At 36.5% G+C, this 19,343-nt stretch overlaps 2 protein-coding genes across 2 annotated transcripts; both read left to right on the top strand.

Annotated features, from left to right (window-relative positions):
* The first annotated feature begins 10,150 nt into the window (after positions 1–10,150).
* Positions 10,151–11,822, top strand: LOC122311396 (lignin-forming anionic peroxidase-like). Its single transcript, XM_043125948.1, has 4 exons — positions 10,151–10,500; positions 10,602–10,793; positions 10,894–11,059; positions 11,170–11,822. Exons 1-4 carry the CDS (start codon positions 10,285–10,287, stop codon positions 11,562–11,564), a joined length of 969 nt encoding a protein of 322 aa, XP_042981882.1. The 5' UTR covers positions 10,151–10,284; the 3' UTR covers positions 11,565–11,822.
* A 5,317-nt stretch (positions 11,823–17,139) lies between these two features.
* Positions 17,140–18,789, top strand: LOC122311501 (lignin-forming anionic peroxidase-like). The gene is made up of 4 exons (XM_043126076.1): positions 17,140–17,457; positions 17,560–17,751; positions 17,850–18,015; positions 18,133–18,789. The coding sequence occupies exons 1-4, from the start codon at positions 17,242–17,244 to the stop codon at positions 18,525–18,527; spliced, it is 969 nt and encodes a 322-aa protein (XP_042982010.1). The 5' UTR covers positions 17,140–17,241; the 3' UTR covers positions 18,528–18,789.
* Positions 18,790–19,343: the final 554 nt, after the last annotated feature.

A 19,343-nucleotide genomic window follows, 5' to 3' on the forward strand; every position in this document is an offset into this window, starting at 1 on the left:
AATACTTATTTATCTAATAGCTCAATAATCCTAAATATTTTATCTAATAATATATAGTATAGAGTATATTAGTATTAATCCATAATAATAATTATCATGTAATGTATAGTATAAAAAAATGATTAATAAGAAATAGATAAGTAATTATAATAATAGTTACTTATTTAATAACTATATTTTATTATAATAATTATAATAATTTTGGCAATAATAGTAATAATTATATAATAACTGATATTGTTTAAGTGTTATCAATAATAATTTTGGCAATAATAGTAATAATTATATAATAAGTGTTATTAGTAACTTATATTTGTAATTATAAGATATTTTATAGTAGTGTTATATATTATATAGCTGATAAATGACATATAATATAATAAATAAGGAATTATATAAGTCTACAAATAATTTTTAAGTGTTATCAATCATTAATAATATAAATATTATTAGTACATCGGTATAATTCAAACAATGTGCGCTAATTTATTGTTGACTTTTTTGTTAGATATTGTATAACATTGCATAAATAACCTTAGACCCGTTTGGGAATTAGTGTACATTTAGGTGTACATTAATTCTTGAATTGTCCAGTGTGGACAGTTTGAGATTATATTATCTGTATTGCACATAAACGTTATTCATACTTTGAACGTTTAGTATGAAATTTCGGTGTCTTCCTCATTTGTTCTTTGGGTATACTGTTCTTAGGGTCATAATCCCTATATGTGAACATGTATACTTGGAGAACTATGGGGAAGTGCTGCCGAAATTTTTACTAACATTCAAAGTAGTAGAGTGACGGGAATTGTGCAATATGGAGAATATAATCTCGAATGGGATAGGACCAACTACCTTGAGAAAGAGTACTTTGAACATGATGTATCATGACATGCATGTGTATTTAACTTTACCTTAATTACTAAAAAATTAGATGTTTTTAGAAATGGATAAAAGTTGGATGTGTCTACGCGATAGACTTGGAAAAGATTACATACCCTATGCGCGTGGAGTAAGGGCTTTCATTGATTTTGCAAAGGCGTCTGCTGATAGTCGTGGTTACATTAAGTGTCCATGTCGAGGTTGTAAAAATTTGTGTGCGATCGGATTGGATGAAGCTGAAAGTCATATATTTGTGAATGGTACGGATTTGGGCTATACTCGATGGGTACTGCATGGTGAGCCGTATGCTGAATCAGCGGATGACTTATTCAGTCAGCGGGAAAATTTGCACAACGTGGATGATGATTATGAGCGAGATGAGATGGAGGAGATGTTGAGTGACATTGGAGCTGGGATGTTTATGGATGAGGTTGACGACAATGGCTCAAGTGGGCGACGGAATGATTCAGATAATTTTCCAGAAATGTGGGAAGATGCAAAGCATGAGCTTTATCCAGGTTGTACAAAACATTCTAAAATGTCATTTATTGTGCGGTTGCTTCACATAAAATCATTGTGTGGAATGTCAACCAAAGCAATTAACATGGTATTAGACTTATTTAATGAAGTGCTTCCCGAAGGATCTGCATTGCCGAAGAACTTTTATGAAGCGAAACAGTTGAGAAAGGGATTAGGATTTGAGTATAAGTCCATACATGCGTGCAAGAATGATTGTGTTTTATTTTGGAATGAGAACGAGGAGAAACAAGCATGTCCTGTATGCGGAGAGTCGAGGTGGAAGGATAAGAAAAGCGTTCCGGTTAAAGTATTGCGATATTTCCCATTGAAACCCCGGTTGCAAAGATTATACATGTGTAAGAAAATAGCTCACGATATGAAGTGGCACAAAGAGAAAAGAGTTCAAAATGATGGATTTATGAGGCACCCTGCTGACTCACTTGCGTGGCAATCTTTCGATAATCAGTATCCAGAGTTTGGGATAGAAGCAAGGAACGTGCGTCTCGGACTCACAACTGATGGATTCAACCCTTTTGGAAATATGAGTACAAGTTATAGCACTTGGCCTGTAGTGTTGATTCCGTACAATCTTCCACCATGGAGGTGCATGAAGGCGCCCAACTTTTTGTTAACTTTGCTTATCCCCGGCCCGAGATCACCTGGGAATGACATTGACGTATATTTGCAGCCGTTGATTGAAGAGTTGAAAGAGTTATGGGAAGCAGGCGTCAGAACTTATGATGCATCCACATCAACAACTTTTCAGATGCATGCTGCGGTAATGTGGACGATAAATGACTTTCCGGCATATGGGAATCTTTCTGGCTGGAGTACTAAAGAAAAGTTAGCGTGTCCGACGTGTAATAAAGAAACTACTAGTGAGTGGTTAAAACATTCTCAAAAGTTGTGTTTCATGGGTCATCGACGTTATCTACCAACTAATCATGCATGGAGAACAGAATCCGCTAAGTTTGATGGACGCGTAGAAGATAGAATTGCGCCAAATGAGTTGTCTGGGGAAGAGATCCTGGAACAATTGGTACATGTGGCAGCGAACAATTTTGGCAAAGGTCGGGGAAAGAACAAGAGAAAACGAGGCATAGCAGAATTGAATTGGACAAAGCGTAGTATTTTTTTTGAGTTGCCGTATTGGTCGTCCTGCATGTTGCGACATAGTTTGGATGTAATGCATATTGAGAAGAATATTTGTGATAATATACTGGGTACATTGATGAGCATCAATAAAAAGACGAAAGATACGATTAAGACAAGGAAAGATCTTGAGAGAATGAGAATTAAACATAATTTGCATTTACGAGTGGATGGTGAGAGGGTGGTCATGCCGCATGCATGTTTTACAATGACAAGGGAGGAGAGGATGGACTTCTGCAAATGGTTGCAAGGTGTGAAGTTGCCAGATGGTTATGCTTCAAATATCAGTAGATGCGTAAGTCATGATGACTGGAAAATTGGTGGATTGAAAAGTCATGACTGTCACGTATTTTTACAGAAGTTATTACCGGTGGGAATTCGTGGGAAGCTAACATCTCCTGTACGTGTTGCCATAACTGAACTGTGTATGTTTTTTAAGGATTTGTGTGCTCGGGTAGTGAAGCGAGATATGCTGCAGAAACTGGAAGAAGACATTGCTACTATACTATGTAAATTTGAGCAAATCTTTCCACCGTCATTTTTTGATGTCATGGTCCATTTAGCAATACATTTACCTTGGGAGATCATGTTGGGTGGACCAGTACAGTTCCGTTGGATGTATCCAGTTGAAAGATATTTAGGTCGACTGAAGCGCACTGTTGGGAATAAAGCCAGAGCTGAGGGTTCAATAGCAGAGGCCTATATACACGATGAATGGTTAACATTTTGCTCTTTATATCTTCGTGGTGTTGAGACACGATTTATTCGTCAAGAACGAAATGCTGATCTTGCTGCTCCGCCTTCTCGTGAGCTATCAGTGTTTTCTCAGAATGTACGACCTTTGGGTGCACAAACGGGTTACGATTTACTTGATACAGAGTTGGGTAAAGTTCGGTGGTACGTACTAAATAATTGTCAGGAGATTGATCACTATCTCAGGTATGTCGTTGTACAAGGTTTAAATAATTCTAAAGATTATATACAACTTTAACTATTGTTATGTAAAATAATATGATAATATATACTATACAGTGAGCACATGGACAAACTTAAGATGGAAGGCGTCGAGGATATAGTGGCAAGACACGAGTCAGAATTTTCTAGATGGTTTGAACAACGTGTATGAACTAAACTCTATACTATATGTTACATGATGAAAGTTTAAACTCTAGCTAATATTTAATAAATGACATTATTTAAATTGTTAGATATTGGAACAACGTGCTCGTGATCCCGAATCAGTCTCTTTTGAATTGTATGCATTGGCCCGTGGTCCATCAAACAGAGCACTTCAATACATTGCATGCACAGTTCGAGGTTATAGATTCCATACTCTGGACCGTGAACGTAATAGAAAAACTCAAAACTGTGGTGTCTTGGTCGAGGGGAGTCATGGAACAGATGATATTGATTATTATGGTGTCATTCGTGATATTATCGGATTGAAATATCTGGGTGGGTCTATAACATATGTCTTCAAATGTGATTGGTGGGATCTAGGCGGTGGTCGGGATTCGATATATAGGGATAATCATTTTACGAGTGTCAATACTGCATCTAAATGGTACGAAGATGATCCATTCGTACTGGCTTGTCAAGCTACTCAAATCTATTACTTGATTGATCCAATGAAAAGTGCTGATGAAGATAGTGGAGAGATAACTTGGCGAGTTGTACAAAAATTTGTCCCTCGAAATATATATGAAGTAGGAACGAGTGCAGATTACGATAATAGTGGAGATGAAGATGACACTCTAAATGTAGAGGCCTACCAGGAAGATGGAGGAGGGGGTATTAACTTATTTGTTGACCTCGGTGCACTCGAGTTGCTCCCCTTATGTAGAGATGACGTCCCACTCATCCATCTCGACCCGTCTTCATTAAATTATCACTCAATTGAAGAAAGTGAGAAAAGTACAGAAGAAGAGTCAGAAGAAGAAGACGAACAAGAATCCGGGGGGGAAGTGGATAAGGATGACGAACAAGAGTTTGATGATGATGACGAAGATGTTATACAGAGACATTCTGAAACAAACATGGAAAATACATCCGAAGATGAAGACTAAAAGTACTAAAAAGTTTATTCATATACAGCCATTATAGAATTTTATAATAAATATAAATTTATTCTAATAATATTTTTTTGTTATATATAATCATTTCCAAGTATGCCGCCAAAAAGACAAAGGAGAAATGTGCCTCCTCCACCGAGTCCAAGTCCTGAACCCATTGAGGACTCCCCACCTGAGGAGTCTGTTCCCGAAGATGAAGTTAACATTACAGAGAACGATGCACAGTCGACACCTACCGGTAAGGAATGTTTACGTTAATACTATATATACTTGAAGATGTTTGTTTCAATAAATATTATATATAACCTTCAAAATTATACTATCATCTATTAGTTGATGAACAATTGGCTCGTCGCGGTCGTGGCTATACACGCGGCATCTCACTTGAGAAAAATCGAAGGCATGGTAAATTGAAAATCACAATTCCTGATAATTCCACTGGAGGAGTGAATGATAGTGCAGCAGCGCTTTCCTCCTATATTGGCACAGTAATTCGAGCTTACGCTCCATTTTATGTGCGCTCCTGGAGAGATGTGCCGAATGAGATTAAGGAACACATTCGGAGTCGTGTGCTGGTGAGTTTACTTACTATATCATTTTTTTCACCTACATTAGTTTATTATATTTTTAACGTTCCTAATTTATAATTAGGATGAATTTGACCTCGACTTTGGTCGTAGCGAGGATTTGAGAACTGTGAATGAGTTAATGGCTACACTATTCCAACGTCACAAGGGACGATGTCACGACCATTTCAAGAAATTTGAGACGTTTGAAGAGGCTGCACAGTCCCCTTTCCTGCAGATGAAATTAGATAACTGGATAAAGTGTTGTGATCTTTTTGCCTCTCCAGAATATCAGGTATTCTAGAATTATTTTCTATAATTATTTACATTTATATTTGTTGTTTATATTATATGTATCTACATATATTACAATTAACGGTGAGAATTATTTTTGTAGCACTTAAGTTCTACAAATGCAAATAATAGATCTGCTCTGACTATTCACCATCGTGCTGGTTCAAGATCATTCCATCGTCTTGCTGAAAAAATGGTAATTAATAAACGTAATAATTCATATTTTTTCTTATTATTCTTTTATATAAGTACTAATATTGTCTTTTTCAAATTGCTAATGTCATTTTCTTAGAAACGTGATGATCCTGAAAACTTTTCCCTCATTCATGTCTATGCTGCTGCTCACACTAATGAGCATAGTGAGTGGATGGATCCTGCAGCTGCAATTAATTATGTAAGCGGTGTTCCTTTTGTTGAATAAATTATGTAACATGTGATTAAATTATTTTTTATTTGTATTTCTTTTAATATGTTACTTATTGTGTGTTTTGATCTCTCAAACTGCAGGGAAAAATGATGGAGATGCAGTCAGCTTCTGGGGATTCCTCTCCTAGTGACTTGGACATTTTTTCACAGGTGCTTGGGCCCAACTCTAGTATTGCAAGAGGTTTGGGACGATCTTTCAAGCATTCCGGTTCATCTTCCTCAACCTCATCGACATCACAAATTAATAATCTTACCAAAGATTTAGAAGCTGCACGACGCGAGAATGAGTATATGAGGTCTAGACAGCAAGAGTTGGAGTCCCTCTTAGAGCGACAGTCTTATTTAGAGACGCGTTTGCAGGACCAACAAAGAGAACATGAGGAAAGAATCCATAGTGAGGTCCAAGAGCAAGTGCAGCGGGAGATGATGCTGCAAATGGAGCGTGTTATGTCATTGCAACAGAATCGTGCTGGGCGAGGAAAGAAAAAGAAATGAATCTTATTTCTGTATTACGTTTTTTACATCTAATTTGAAAACAGTTTCAAACAATATTGGTTGTGAAATATGTACTGTAATGTGAAACAATTGGTTTGTTTATTAAGTGGATGAGTTTAGCATTTCTGATATGTACGTTCGAATGTAAAAAAAATACGTTTCAACAGTATTAAACGTTCGAAAATACGTTCGAACGTAACCTTACAAAATAGTAACAAAACGTTCGAACGTTTAACCCAATTTAAAAAAGCATTCGAATTTCAAAAAAGTTTAACGTTACAACATCCGAACGTACACTTTACGTTCGAACTCTACTCACTTAACATTCGAATTAACGTCCGAATGTCATGATACAAACGTTCGGACATTATTTCATTTTCGTTGGATTCGAGATTCGAACGTAACGTTCGCACGTATAAACGTTCGAACGTTTACATTATACGTCCGAACTATAATCAACTAACGTTAGCTTTTCTCGTTCGGATGTCAGCTCCTCCTTTTTACGTTCGAACATATAATTTTAAGTTCGAACGTTATATTCTGTGACGGATTCTAACCATCACAGAAAATTATACGTTCGAACGTTATTTCAAACGGCACATCTCCAACCGTCACTAAAAATATTTTTAGTGACGCTTGTACAGTAAACTGTCACCAAATGTAATCCGTGACGCACATTACGTGACAGTTGTTGTGACGGTCAGAAACCGTCACTAAATATATTTCGTGACGTTTTTTGCATTTCTTGTGACAGTTTCATCTATCACTAAAACCTATTTTTGTTGTAGTGAGCGCACTGGAGGGCTAAATTTAAGAGAATCAATCTGTAAATTAAATAAAATAATCATTCAATTAAAATACACTAAAATACGGGATATCATAACCGATGGGTGGATTTGCAAGTAGGTGAAAATGGAGAAACAAGAATGAATGGGATAAGGATATGGGGAAATGGGACTTTGAAAATTGGTTAGTAAGAACAATGGAGGAGTTGATACAGTGAAGCCTTCAAATGGAGATCAAGCCATCGCAAACAAGGGTAACCAAGGATTTGTAGGTGGAAGAAAATGGAGTACTATGATGGGTTTCGTTGAAGTGGAGAAGGGGTTAGGGGGAAATATATTGGGGGGAAATAAAAGGGTTTCAAATTTTAGCGCCACCGACAATTATTACAGCGTCGCAACAAGTTATTTTATATTGTGACAGAAGGAATCGCTACTAATACTAAATAAATTGTTGCAAAAAACTTCTTAAGTGAAGCCTAGTATGGAATTCGAAGTTCGATGTTAAAAACTCGCGGCGAGTTGAAAATCGTTGGAAAAAAGGGTCATTTGTGGCAATTTTATTTGCAATGATTTCAAAATTGCCACAATAAGTGCTTTTTCTTGTAGTGAGCTAGATGTCCATATATATATATATATATATATCGATATCCTTTTCCAACTTTAATAATCTTAACATTTTTATGTCATTGTCACATTTTTCAACTCTGAATTTTCAAATAGCTATGCAACTATTTATATTATTAAAAAATAATATATTCTTTTATTTCAAGTTTTCTTGAAATCAGGAAAAGAAAGAAAAAGCAATGTATGACCAAAGTAAATGTAGATGCACTACATGCATTCTTATTTTCTCTTTGAAAAATATTTTAACCATAAATAGATTATACAAAATTAATCTTACAAACAGATATAATTTGATGTAGTTCGTCATATTATAAGTATAGTTTTATTATAAAGTAGATCTAACGGATTATATAAAGTTATATTAGTTTATGAGATTGTTTTTATATAATTTTTTTGTGGATTAGATAAAATTACTTTTACTCAAGAGCGTCTCTTGAAGTCTTAGCATGTAGTTGCTTTCTCCAGAGGGTAAAGATCTCTTCTCCTACTATTTAGGCCTTGGCTGGCTGGGGCTGGTGAAGTTCGGCATTGCAAGTGATAGTTTTTCTCTGGGGAATTTGATTTAGGTTCGTTTTCGATCCGAAATACTAATAATCCATTGAAGATTCAGATAAATCAAAATGGCATGTGCGCAGGAGATGTCAATGTGCCCCAATCTTTCACATCTATAGCAAAGATCCGAGATTCACTCATATCTTTATTGGTCTACCCAAGTTTGAGTTGTTTCAGTGAGCTGCAAGAAGCGTTTAGGGAAGTGGTTGTTCAACGTTGATGAGGATCTTTGCACGTGCATATGCTATATGATATTGATCTCGAATAGGGATTTGAAGTCAATCTCCAAAGGGGTGCTGGTTCTTCTTGCTAGTTGTTTTGCATAAGCTTTGTTGTTCCAATTTGGAGGTAGTCGGTGATATTGAACACATAGGGCATTTAATTTATATTTTACTTTGATATAATATTCATGAGGAGTGAGATCCTATTGGGCAGGCCAATATCTTAATTAATAATACGTACGTTGAGTAGTCATATATATATATATATATATATTTAATTTAGCATTGTGGGAGGGAATAATATTAGTCTTCAAGACCGACTACACCATAATCTCTATAATTAAAATATAAAATATATATTCATTTGAGATAAATTTAACGAGAGTTGATTATTCTAGCTAGATGATCTGATCAGGCGGCCATGATCCATCTATTTCTTGTTGTATTTATTGTGTACTAGCATATATAAAGTACTTTATATTAATTATTTTGAGCTCATAATGAGATGGGTCAAAAAATATAATAGAATCGCCCACTGAATTTTATTATTTGCTTAATAGGGACAAAGAGAAGTTTGTTCCTCTCTAAAACATTACCGTTGCCGACAGCTATACTTTGGAGAACACATAATGTAGATGGGTTCTTCAAGTCATGGCCGGATGTAATTTCTCGATCGACCCTTTTACTTACATATCCTGTGATTGAAATGAGATAGGTTGAATCGTGATTTTCCACCATTTCTTGCCCTCAATGCAGGCATAGATAAACAATACCCTCGTAGAATGAATAGGTACCACAAATAATCCACGAATTGAAGTTTAGAGTACTGAATTTATAATAAATTTTAATTCATATATAAACATAACAAGAAACCTTACAGAAAATACAAAAATGCTATCAATTACTTGCAAAAGTCATGAATCAATGAGTACTAATGGTTTTCTCAATCTTCGATCAATTCTTTTTTTATTTTTTATTTATAAACGCGTTCAAGTACTATAATTAGTAGCTTGCACATAGTAAATGACAAATAGACTGGATCAGACAACAATATAGTTTTTATAATAATAATAATAATGATGAGTTATCGTATTAGAGAGTTTTTGGCGGTGACTTCAACATATATATATATATATATTGTTTTGGTAAAATAATAAAAAGAAGGGTAAACCTTTGACTAATAAAACTTGAATAATAAATGAAGGTCAATTCGATCGGCGTTACGGTATTTATGAGGGTGGGAACGAAACCTTACGCGGTGCTGAAATATCAGACCATTTAATATTTATCCTGTAGCCATGTCACCAAGATTTGATATATATTTATTTCTAATAAAACAATCGTACGTCGTACGTATGGGACATTAATTAATTGTAGAGAAAATCAACTTACGCTAGCTGACCATTTCATGCATGGAGGCTGTACAACTCCAGCTTTGAGTTGTTTGGTTCATATGTAGGCGTCAGATGAGACTGTAACAAGGCGGCTCATGGTTTGCTTTAATTATTACCACTATATATACAATAAGATCAGCCTTGTGCTTCACATCCCATCTTGAAATATTTAGCTACAATACGTTGATCATCTCCTCTCGGTACTGATCTCCATTCAATTTCTATAATTGAGCTGTCTGCTCCAGCACTATTAGAAACTAGACTATTACGGTTTTCATCTGTGAAGAAACAGATCATCGAACATGGCTTCTACTGTTTCCTGCGCATGCTTCATTCTTGCTGTATTCTTGTTTATCTCAAGCATGCCATGCGAAGCACAGCTATCCTCTACATTTTATGACAACAAATGTCCGAAAGCACTTGGCACGATCCGAACAGCCACTAGAAGCGCCGTTTCTCGTGAGCGAAGAATGGCAGCATCGCTCATTCGGCTTCATTTCCATGATTGTTTTGTCCAGGTATGTAAAACTTTCAAGACACTTAAATTAAGTTTTCCATACTGTATTCCGGGCACGAGTAATAGATAACATAATTATTATGAATCATGTTATTCATGTAGGGTTGCGATGCATCAATTTTGCTTGATGATACTCCCTCAATATTGGGGGAGAAGACAGCACTAAATAATGCTGGTTCAGTGAGAGGATACGAGGTCATTGATGACATCAAGTCTAAAGTGGAGAACGTTTGTCCTGGTGTTGTATCGTGTGCAGATATTCTAGCAGTTGTAGCCCGGGATGCATCTGTTGCTGTGAGTCGCTAGCTAGTACCTTTCTCAACTAGTATTGATTCTCTCCAAAGCATTCATGACGTATTAGTAAATAACTTGATGTTTTCTACAACAAAAACAGGTCGGAGGACCATCATGGACGGTGAAGCTTGGAAGAAGAGACTCTACGACAGCAAGCCTCAGCCTAACCGACGCCAACCTTCCAAAGTTCACTGATGGCCTTGGCAGGTTGACTTCTTTGTTTCGTGAGAAAGGTTTGAGTGAAAGAGATATGGTCGCCCTTTCAGGTTTGAGCCTAATTAACTACTCTATAATATAATGGGAATTTTAATATCACAACAACATGCATGCAAGGGCAACAGGACTAAATAGTAGCGTTTCCGATGAAATATTGCAGGATCGCATACAATAGGACAAGCAAGATGTGTGACCTTCCGCGGTAGGATTCACAACAATGCAAGTGATATCGATGCTGGGTTTGCTAGCACTAGAAAGCGCAAGTGTTCACTTGCTATAGGTAGTGACGACGAGAAGATAGCACCGCTTGATTTGGTGACACCCAATTCTTTTGATAATAATTACTTCAAGAATCTAATTCAGAAGAAGGGTCTTCTCCAATCTGATCAAATACTATTTAGTGGAGGATCCACAGACAGCATTGTTACAGAGTATAGCAAAAGCCCTTCAACTTTCAAAAATGATTTTGCTGCTGCTATGGTTAGAATGGGAGATATCGAACCCATCACGGGTTCTCAAGGACAGATACGAAAACTTTGCAGTGTTGTCAACTAAGTTGTCAGCAAATCTATTCACTTTTTCATTTCGTTTGGTAAAAAAATGGCATGATGAAATTGATTGTTTTTGTGTTGAGTAAATAAGAGCTAGGCCGGGACGTGTAACACGAGAAGTTCCAATGCTAGCTTGTGTGTTGTCATTTGCAAAGCAAAACAAGTACTGTAGATGAATGACTTTCCAAACGCACGTACTTTATAATGTAAAGTGTAAACTTTCCAGGCATATAAAGCCTTTTTAATTTGATCAGTGCTCCTACATTAAGTATATATATATATAATATAGCTTACGGTAGGGATCTTAGACTTGTTTAAAATAACGGGGTAGATACTACATTTATAACGACTTATATAAATAATAGATGACATCATAAGGCCCATATAATCTTTTTAATAATTAATTTTTATTTGATTAATTTGAACACGACCCTTTTAACCCATTTCAAATGGTTGAACAAGTTTCATATAAATATGAAGAGTTGAGTTATCTATTTATTTTGACCTGATTAATATAATCTCATATATTATATATAGAGAACTATATATAATCATTCAACATTACAACTGGATTGAGTATAAAATATTTTATGATCAATATCCAAATAAATAATATATAGAAAAATTATTATTTCAATAAAATAAGAAAGAGCATTGCAGGATATAATTACATTGGCTCAGTGTCACTCATTAATCACATAATTTATAAGACTTCTATGATAAAATTTATAGTAAGTTTGGCATTTTCACAAATAAAATAACAGAGCTTTCTAATATTAACAAATTATGCATAGATTGCAGTATTTGTATAAGGGCTAGGATCAATTAGATATTAATTGAATCAAATATTCACTTAATGTTTTCTAAATTTCGGCCAACCCATGCCCATCAATGGACTTTGGGCTTTGATCAACTCCTGCCAAAACCAAGCTATGCACTCGCATCTTACACGGTTGAGTGCATCTCCGGCCATAGGCAAGCTTCACGCTCGCTTCTTACGCAATCAAGTGAATCTCCTATCATATCCGAACTTCGTGCTCGCATCTTGCGCGGTCCAGTGCATCTCTTGCCAAAACTAAGTTACGTGCTTGCACCCCACACAGTTGAGATAATCTCCTGTCAATGCCAAGCTACACGCTAAGTTGAGCTCCGTGCTTGCGCCCCATGCAGTTGAGATTATCTCTCGTCATAACCGAGCTATGCACTCACACCTTATGCAATCAAGTATGTCTCTCGCCATAGCCAAGCTAATTACTTACACTTTATGCGATAAAGTAAATCTCCTGCCGTAGTCAAGTTACGCTTTCATACTCTACACGGTAGAGTGCATCTCTCACCATAGCCGAGCTATGTGCTCGCATTTTACGTGGTCAAGCCTGTCTCTCACTCACCTCACCAAGACGAGCCCTATGCTCGCACTCTATGTTGTCGAGTCTATCTCCTGCATATTTCGCTAAGCCGAGCTACGCACTCACTCTACGCAGTCAAGTACATCTCCCACTATTGCCAAGGTAAGCACTTTCACTCTACGTGGTTGAGTACATCTCCCACCATAGCTGAGCTAAGTGCTCGCACTATACGTAGTAGAGTCCATCTCTGGCCATAGCCGAGCTACGTGCTCGTACTCTACACGGTCGAGTACATCTCCTGCCATAACCGAGCTATGTGTTTGCATTTTATGCGGTCGAGTGGCTCTTCTGCTCACCTTGCCAAGGTGAGCCTTATGCTCACACTCTATGTGGTCAAGCATATATCCTGCTTATCTCGCTAATCCAAGCTCCACACTTGGTGTGATATTTCCATTTTACGTATATTTTTATTGAGTGATTTTATTCAAATTATTATAATTAGTGATTTTTGTAATATTATTTTATGATTTTTAAGTTGCAAAAATTATTTTTATGTGCTTTCTTAATATTAATTATTGTTTTACATTTAAAATGTTCCTTATTTTAAAGCAGTTTATTGTTGAATTTTATTATTTTATTAAGTCACTATGTTTAAATTATTTTATTTAACTCGTTGTTTTAAAATTTATTTTTGTTTGATCAGTTTTGAAACCTTGAGTTGAAAATGTTGAATCTCATTTCTTTTCACTTCCTTTTCTTTTTTTTTTTCTTTTTTTTCTTCTTCTTTTCTATTTCTTTCTTTTTTCCTTCTTCCTCCCCTACATTTCTTCCTGTGCACGAGCCTCCCCCTCCCCTTTTTCTCTTCCATCTGTTCAACCTTCCATAACCTAGCCCCGTGCCACCGTTTGGCGACAGCGCCCACTCCGGCCCACCACATTCCCTTCACACCAGCAAGCTCACCCATGCTGGCCACCACCCCGCACACTCCCTCTTTCTCTCTCTTGGCCATGTATAGCCAGAGTGGACTTACATTCACTGCACCACCATGTGCCACCATTCGGCACCACCACCACCACCACCACAGCTTTGCCTCCCACTGGCCATCATCCTCCACCAAGGTTAGCCCCTGACTCTCCACCGTTTGCCACCACGAAGCCCTTCAAGACCCACGGTCGTTGCGCCACCTCATGTCACCAATTCTTCACTGCTTCATCACCGGCCTCTTGCCGACCTAACCCACTCATTTTTAGTTTCGATCCGTCGTCGGAGCAATCACCGCGAACTAAAATCTAATTGGGCTATTTTTTACTTCCACTGCCATTTTCACCGCCACCCACGACCAACCACCACTTCCACTAGCTTCACCAACATCTTTGAACTCTTTTCTATCAATTCCAAGTCTTAGTTTATCCCCATTCAAAATTGGGTATTTTGAGACCCACGACCTTAGTACATTTGCACCGTTATGTTGCTTTTCCACTACCTTTTGCAGCTTATTGATCCTCTGAAAATTATTTTATAGCTCTGTAAGGTCCTGCCTGCGATTCCCTCCTACAGACGGACTTGTAGGGATGGTGATAAGCAGGGACAGTGGCAGAGTTCTGCCTGCGATTCCAGCCTACGGTGCACTTGTAGGGATGGTGATAAAGTCTCACCTGTGATTCCCGCCTACAATGCTCTGATGGTTTGATTAGCAAGCCATTTTCTATAAAAATGGAGAGATTGGATTTTTGGGCTAAAATGGGATTTTGGTGTACGTGAAAAATATGAATTTTCGGGCCTCATGCATATGACATCACATTCATACATATTGTTGTTGCTTAATGTATTTTTATTTTGAGGTTTGTTTGGTTTATTACTTATCTGCGGTACTATCTTTAGTACAGTAGATTTTGGTACAGGAGAGGAGGTTGAGCCTTAGGATACAGCTCCACCAGAGGAGTGATCGAGAATCACTCTCTTGTGGGTTGTGACTTATTTCTCGATTTTAGTTATTACTTTTAATTTGCATTATATTTTTACTGGTTATTTGTAATATTTTTAGTACGCTTGTTTTTAAGCAAATTTGTATTTAAACAAATTCGGGTACTTAGTCGACTAACTTTATTATTTTCCTGAGTTATTTTTATTGTACACTTTCGCTTGTGCACACACTTGGCACTTAGCAATGGGATGTGTGATCTGTGTTGTTATCATCCTGACGTCTCGATTTTCACGTGACTGTACGTGGGAGTTTGGAACGTCACACTTGGACCTTACACGGTCGAGCCCATCTCCTGCTTGTCTTAGTAAGCCGAGCCCCATGCTTATAGTTAATGCAGTCGAGCCCATCTCCCACCTAATCCCAAGGTCGGAAATATTTACCATTAACGTGAGGGGAATGAATGAATGAGGACTAGCTTCCAAAATTTATTTCTCTGTGGACTTGGGCAAATCAGTTCGATTGCATATTTTACCTTTGAAGATTTTCAAGGTCTTCTTTTTTGGAGAAAATTGCCCTTAAAAATCGTGGGCAACTATGAGGGGGTAAAATACACTAGGTCCAAAATGATTCTCAAGGCCCAGCCTATTAAAGGATCATCACTCGAAGACAAAGAAAGAGAGAGGGAAAGGGGAAAGAAAAAGGACAAGGGAAGGCAATGTGTTAGAGTATTAGGAGCAAAAGAGGGGAGCAAACATAAATGATGGTTGAGGTGGCCTAAAGCAAAGGGGGGAAGGAAGATGAAAGACACGGCCACATACGACTTTGGACACTTTTTGGGCCAAACTTCTCCAAGAGGACTTCTTCAACCTCAACATAGAGGTTCCAGCGATTAGATTTGGACCAGAAGACAGACATTCAAGAATAAATGAATTTTTGAATGTATATAGAATTTTTGAATAAATAAATATATAAAAATAACTGTATATAGAATTTTTGAGTATTTAATATTCCCAACTAGTCGATCGGCACAACGGGACCACAAATTCTATTATATATAATTAATCAAAAATTCTATGCACAGTCATTTTTGTGGACTCCTTTGTGCACTCCAGTGATATGATTGGTTGTGTATTAAAAAAAAATTAATCCAGCCAATCATATCAGTGGAGTGCACAGAGAGTACGTAAAAGTGACTGTATGTAACATTACTCATAATTAATTTTAACTTTGAACGATAGTATAAATGAAGCATTAATTTCAAAAATAACGAAGACAACTTAATTAGTTGAGACTTTTGATTTTGACTTTGTCACATTAGAAAAGTAAAAGAATTAATAAATTGTCCCGACCGGTTTGGTCAAAACCGATCGGGTTCTGACAACAAATAATTTTAGAAACGAATGGGTGTAGCCATGCTGGTCTTAAGAGTACTAATCCTTAACCGACGTACATGAGAGTCCTATGATCTGTGTTGAATATTTAATTAAGAAAAATATTTTATTCACAGAATAATTATATAAAAATAAATTTTATAAAACCACATTATAAATAGTTTGTAAATTTATTTTATATAATCAACAAAGTAAATGTAGATGCAGTATATCTTCCATGATAACCTTGGGTTTCGATCTTGTAAAAGAAATTCAATAGCTAGCATGAGTACTCTCAAATATTTAATTCTGGCCTTAAAGCTTCTAATTTTCAAGATAAATATAAATATTATCTCGGCAATATTTGAAAAGTTAAGTAAAGTAGCTTTTTGTCAAAAAAGTTAAGTAAAAACTGATCAAGGCCAAGTTAGATAAAATTAAAAGAAAGGTGTACTTGGCCACTGATAAAATTTTTAGAAAATATAGGAATACAATCATTTTTATAATTTATTTATATAATTATATTTTAAATTAAGAATATTTTTGTAAATTAATTTATAAAAATAACATTTCTCCTCTGAAAATATAATTATATGAAAAATGTATTATTTAAACTTGAACCAAGTCAATTTGGCATTACGGCGTCGGTATTTATGAGGAGAGTGAGAAGGAAACCCTACGCGGTGCTGAAACATCAGACCATTTCATTCCACCAAAATAATTTGATTCTTTCAAGTACTGTAGGCGGACCAGTTCGTGAAGGCTGCACATGTACGAGCCTTGTGCTGAAATATCGGACCGTTAATCGCCAGGCGTCAGATGAGACTACTGCAATTAACAACCTTGCTTGGCTGCTCATTTGCTTTTATTAGCACTATATATATATTGCATGTGAGCCTTGTGCTTCACATCCCATCTTCATTTATTTATCTCCATTGCGTTCTCTTCTCGCTACTCTCCATATTTACAAGACTTGATTGAGCTGCTTACTCCAATATCAGAAACAAGACTTGGTTTTCATCTGTGGAGAAACAAAACATGGCTTCTACTGTTACTTTTGCATGCTTAATTCTTGCTCTATTCTTGTTTATCTCAAGCATACGATGCGAAGCACACCTATCCTCTACATTTTACGACAGCACATGTCCGAAAGCACTTAGCACGATCCAAACAGCAACCAAAAGCGCCGTTTCTCGTGAGCGAAGAATGGCGGCATCGCTCATTCGGCTTCATTTCCATGATTGTTTTGTCCAGGTATCTAATACTTGAAAGACACTTAAAATTAAGTTTTCAATACCATGTTCCGGGCACGAGTAATAGATAACATAATTATTATGAATCATTTTATTTATATAGGGTTGCGATGCATCAATTTTGCTTGATGATACTTCCTCAATATTGGGTGAGAAAACAGCACCAAACAATGCTGGTTCAGTGAGAGGATATGGAGTCATTGATGAAATCAAGTCCAAAGTGGAGAACGTTTGTCCTGGCGTTGTATCATGCGCAGATATTCTAGCAGTTGTAGCTCGGGATGCATCTGTCGCTGTGAGTCACTAGCTAGTACCTTTCTCAACTAGTATTAATTCTATCCAAAGCATTCATGACGTATTAGTAAATAACTTGATCTTATACAACAAAATTAGGTCGGTGGACCATCATGGACGGTGAAGCTTGGAAGAAGAGACTCTACCACAGCTAGCCTCAGCCTAACCGACGCCAACCTTCCAAAATTTACGGATGACCTTGACAGATTGACTTCCTTGTTTCGTGAGAAAGGTTTGAGTGAAAGAGACATGGTCGCCCTTTCAGGTTTGAGCCTAATTAACTACTCTATAATATATAGGATGGGAATTTTAATTATCACAACATGCAATGCATGCAAGGGCAACATGACTAAATAGTAGCGTTTTCTACGAAATATTGCAGGATCGCATACAATAGGACAAGCAAGATGTGTGACCTTCCGCGGTAGGATTCACAACAATGCAAGTGATATCGATGTTGGGTTTGCTAGCACTAGAAAGCGCAAGTGTTCACTTGCTATAGGTAGTGACGACAAGAAGATAGCACCGCTGGATTTGGTGACACCCAATTCTTTCGATAATAATTACTTTAAGAATCTCATTCAGAAGAAGGGTCTTCTCCAATCTGATCAAATACTATTTAGTGGAGGATCCACAGACAGCATTGTTACAGAGTATAGCAAAAGCCCTTCAACTTTCAAAAATGATTTTGCTGCTGCTATGGTCAGAATGGGAGATATCGAACCCATCACGGGTTCTCAAGGACAGATACGAAAACTTTGCAGTGTTGTCAACTAAGTTGTCAGCAAATCTATTCATTTTTAATTTCTTTTGGTTAAAAAATGCCATAATTAAATTGATTGTTTTTGTATTGAGTGAATAAGAGCTAGGCCGGGACGTGTAACATGCATGAGACGTTCCATTAATTCTCATGCGTTATCATTTGCAAAGCAAAACAAGTACTGTAGATGAATGACTTTCCAAACGTATATACGTACTTATAATGTAAACTTTCCAGATATAAAGCATTATACGAGTAGTACCGTAATAACTTTTTCAATCTTCTCATGTACAATTCCTTCTTCCTAACGTGCACGTACGTCGATCATTATTTGAGTAATGTAATAGCAGTCAAAACCTTGAAATCGGATTATTCTGTTTTAATTATTAGTTAGGGTTTGTAATTTGTGTTCACGAATTGTATTCATATCATGTCAATTTATAAGTGTTAAACTATATAGGTCAATCCGAAAACAGTCTCTTTAAAATATCAAATAAAGTCCTAAAACTTTAACACGACCCGTTTAAAATTTCAGATCAAGCCCTAAAACTTTAACACAACCCATATAAATAACGGGTTACAACATGTAATCCCTATAACCTATTCATATAAATGATTATTTAAGCTTACATTAAATTTTGAAAATAGGATTAATTTTCGCATTGTAGTCTTAGATATCTGTTGCCAAGTGTATTTTGTTAAATGAAATGGACGGAATTTGGAATGGAGGGATCAAATTTCAAGTTTGTCATAGCATGAAAAGTACTATTTATTATTTCTAAAAAGTATTTCACATGGGGCGAATCTCAAACAGGACAAAGTACATGTATATG

This window comes from Carya illinoinensis, chromosome 5, assembly GCF_018687715.1.
Source record: "Carya illinoinensis cultivar Pawnee chromosome 5, C.illinoinensisPawnee_v1, whole genome shotgun sequence".
In the NCBI taxonomy this organism is placed as follows: Eukaryota; Viridiplantae; Streptophyta; class Magnoliopsida; order Fagales; family Juglandaceae; genus Carya; species Carya illinoinensis.

Bases quoted from the DNA above. Each gene is read 5' to 3' on its own strand.
- LOC122311501 (XM_043126076.1), top strand. From the start codon at position 17,242: ATGGCTTCTACTGTTACTTTTGCATGCTTAATTCTTGCTCTATTCTTG. The intron at 17,752-17,849 runs GTGAGTCACTAG...CAACAAAATTAG, and splicing joins CTCGGGATGCATCTGTCGCT to GTCGGTGGACCATCATGGAC. The intron at 18,016-18,132 runs GTTTGAGCCTAA...GAAATATTGCAG, and splicing joins AGACATGGTCGCCCTTTCAG to GATCGCATACAATAGGACAA.
- LOC122311396 (XM_043125948.1), top strand. From the start codon at position 10,285: ATGGCTTCTACTGTTTCCTGCGCATGCTTCATTCTTGCTGTATTCTTG. The intron at 10,501-10,601 runs GTATGTAAAACT...TTATTCATGTAG, and splicing joins TCCATGATTGTTTTGTCCAG to GGTTGCGATGCATCAATTTT. The intron at 10,794-10,893 runs GTGAGTCGCTAG...CAACAAAAACAG, and splicing joins CCCGGGATGCATCTGTTGCT to GTCGGAGGACCATCATGGAC.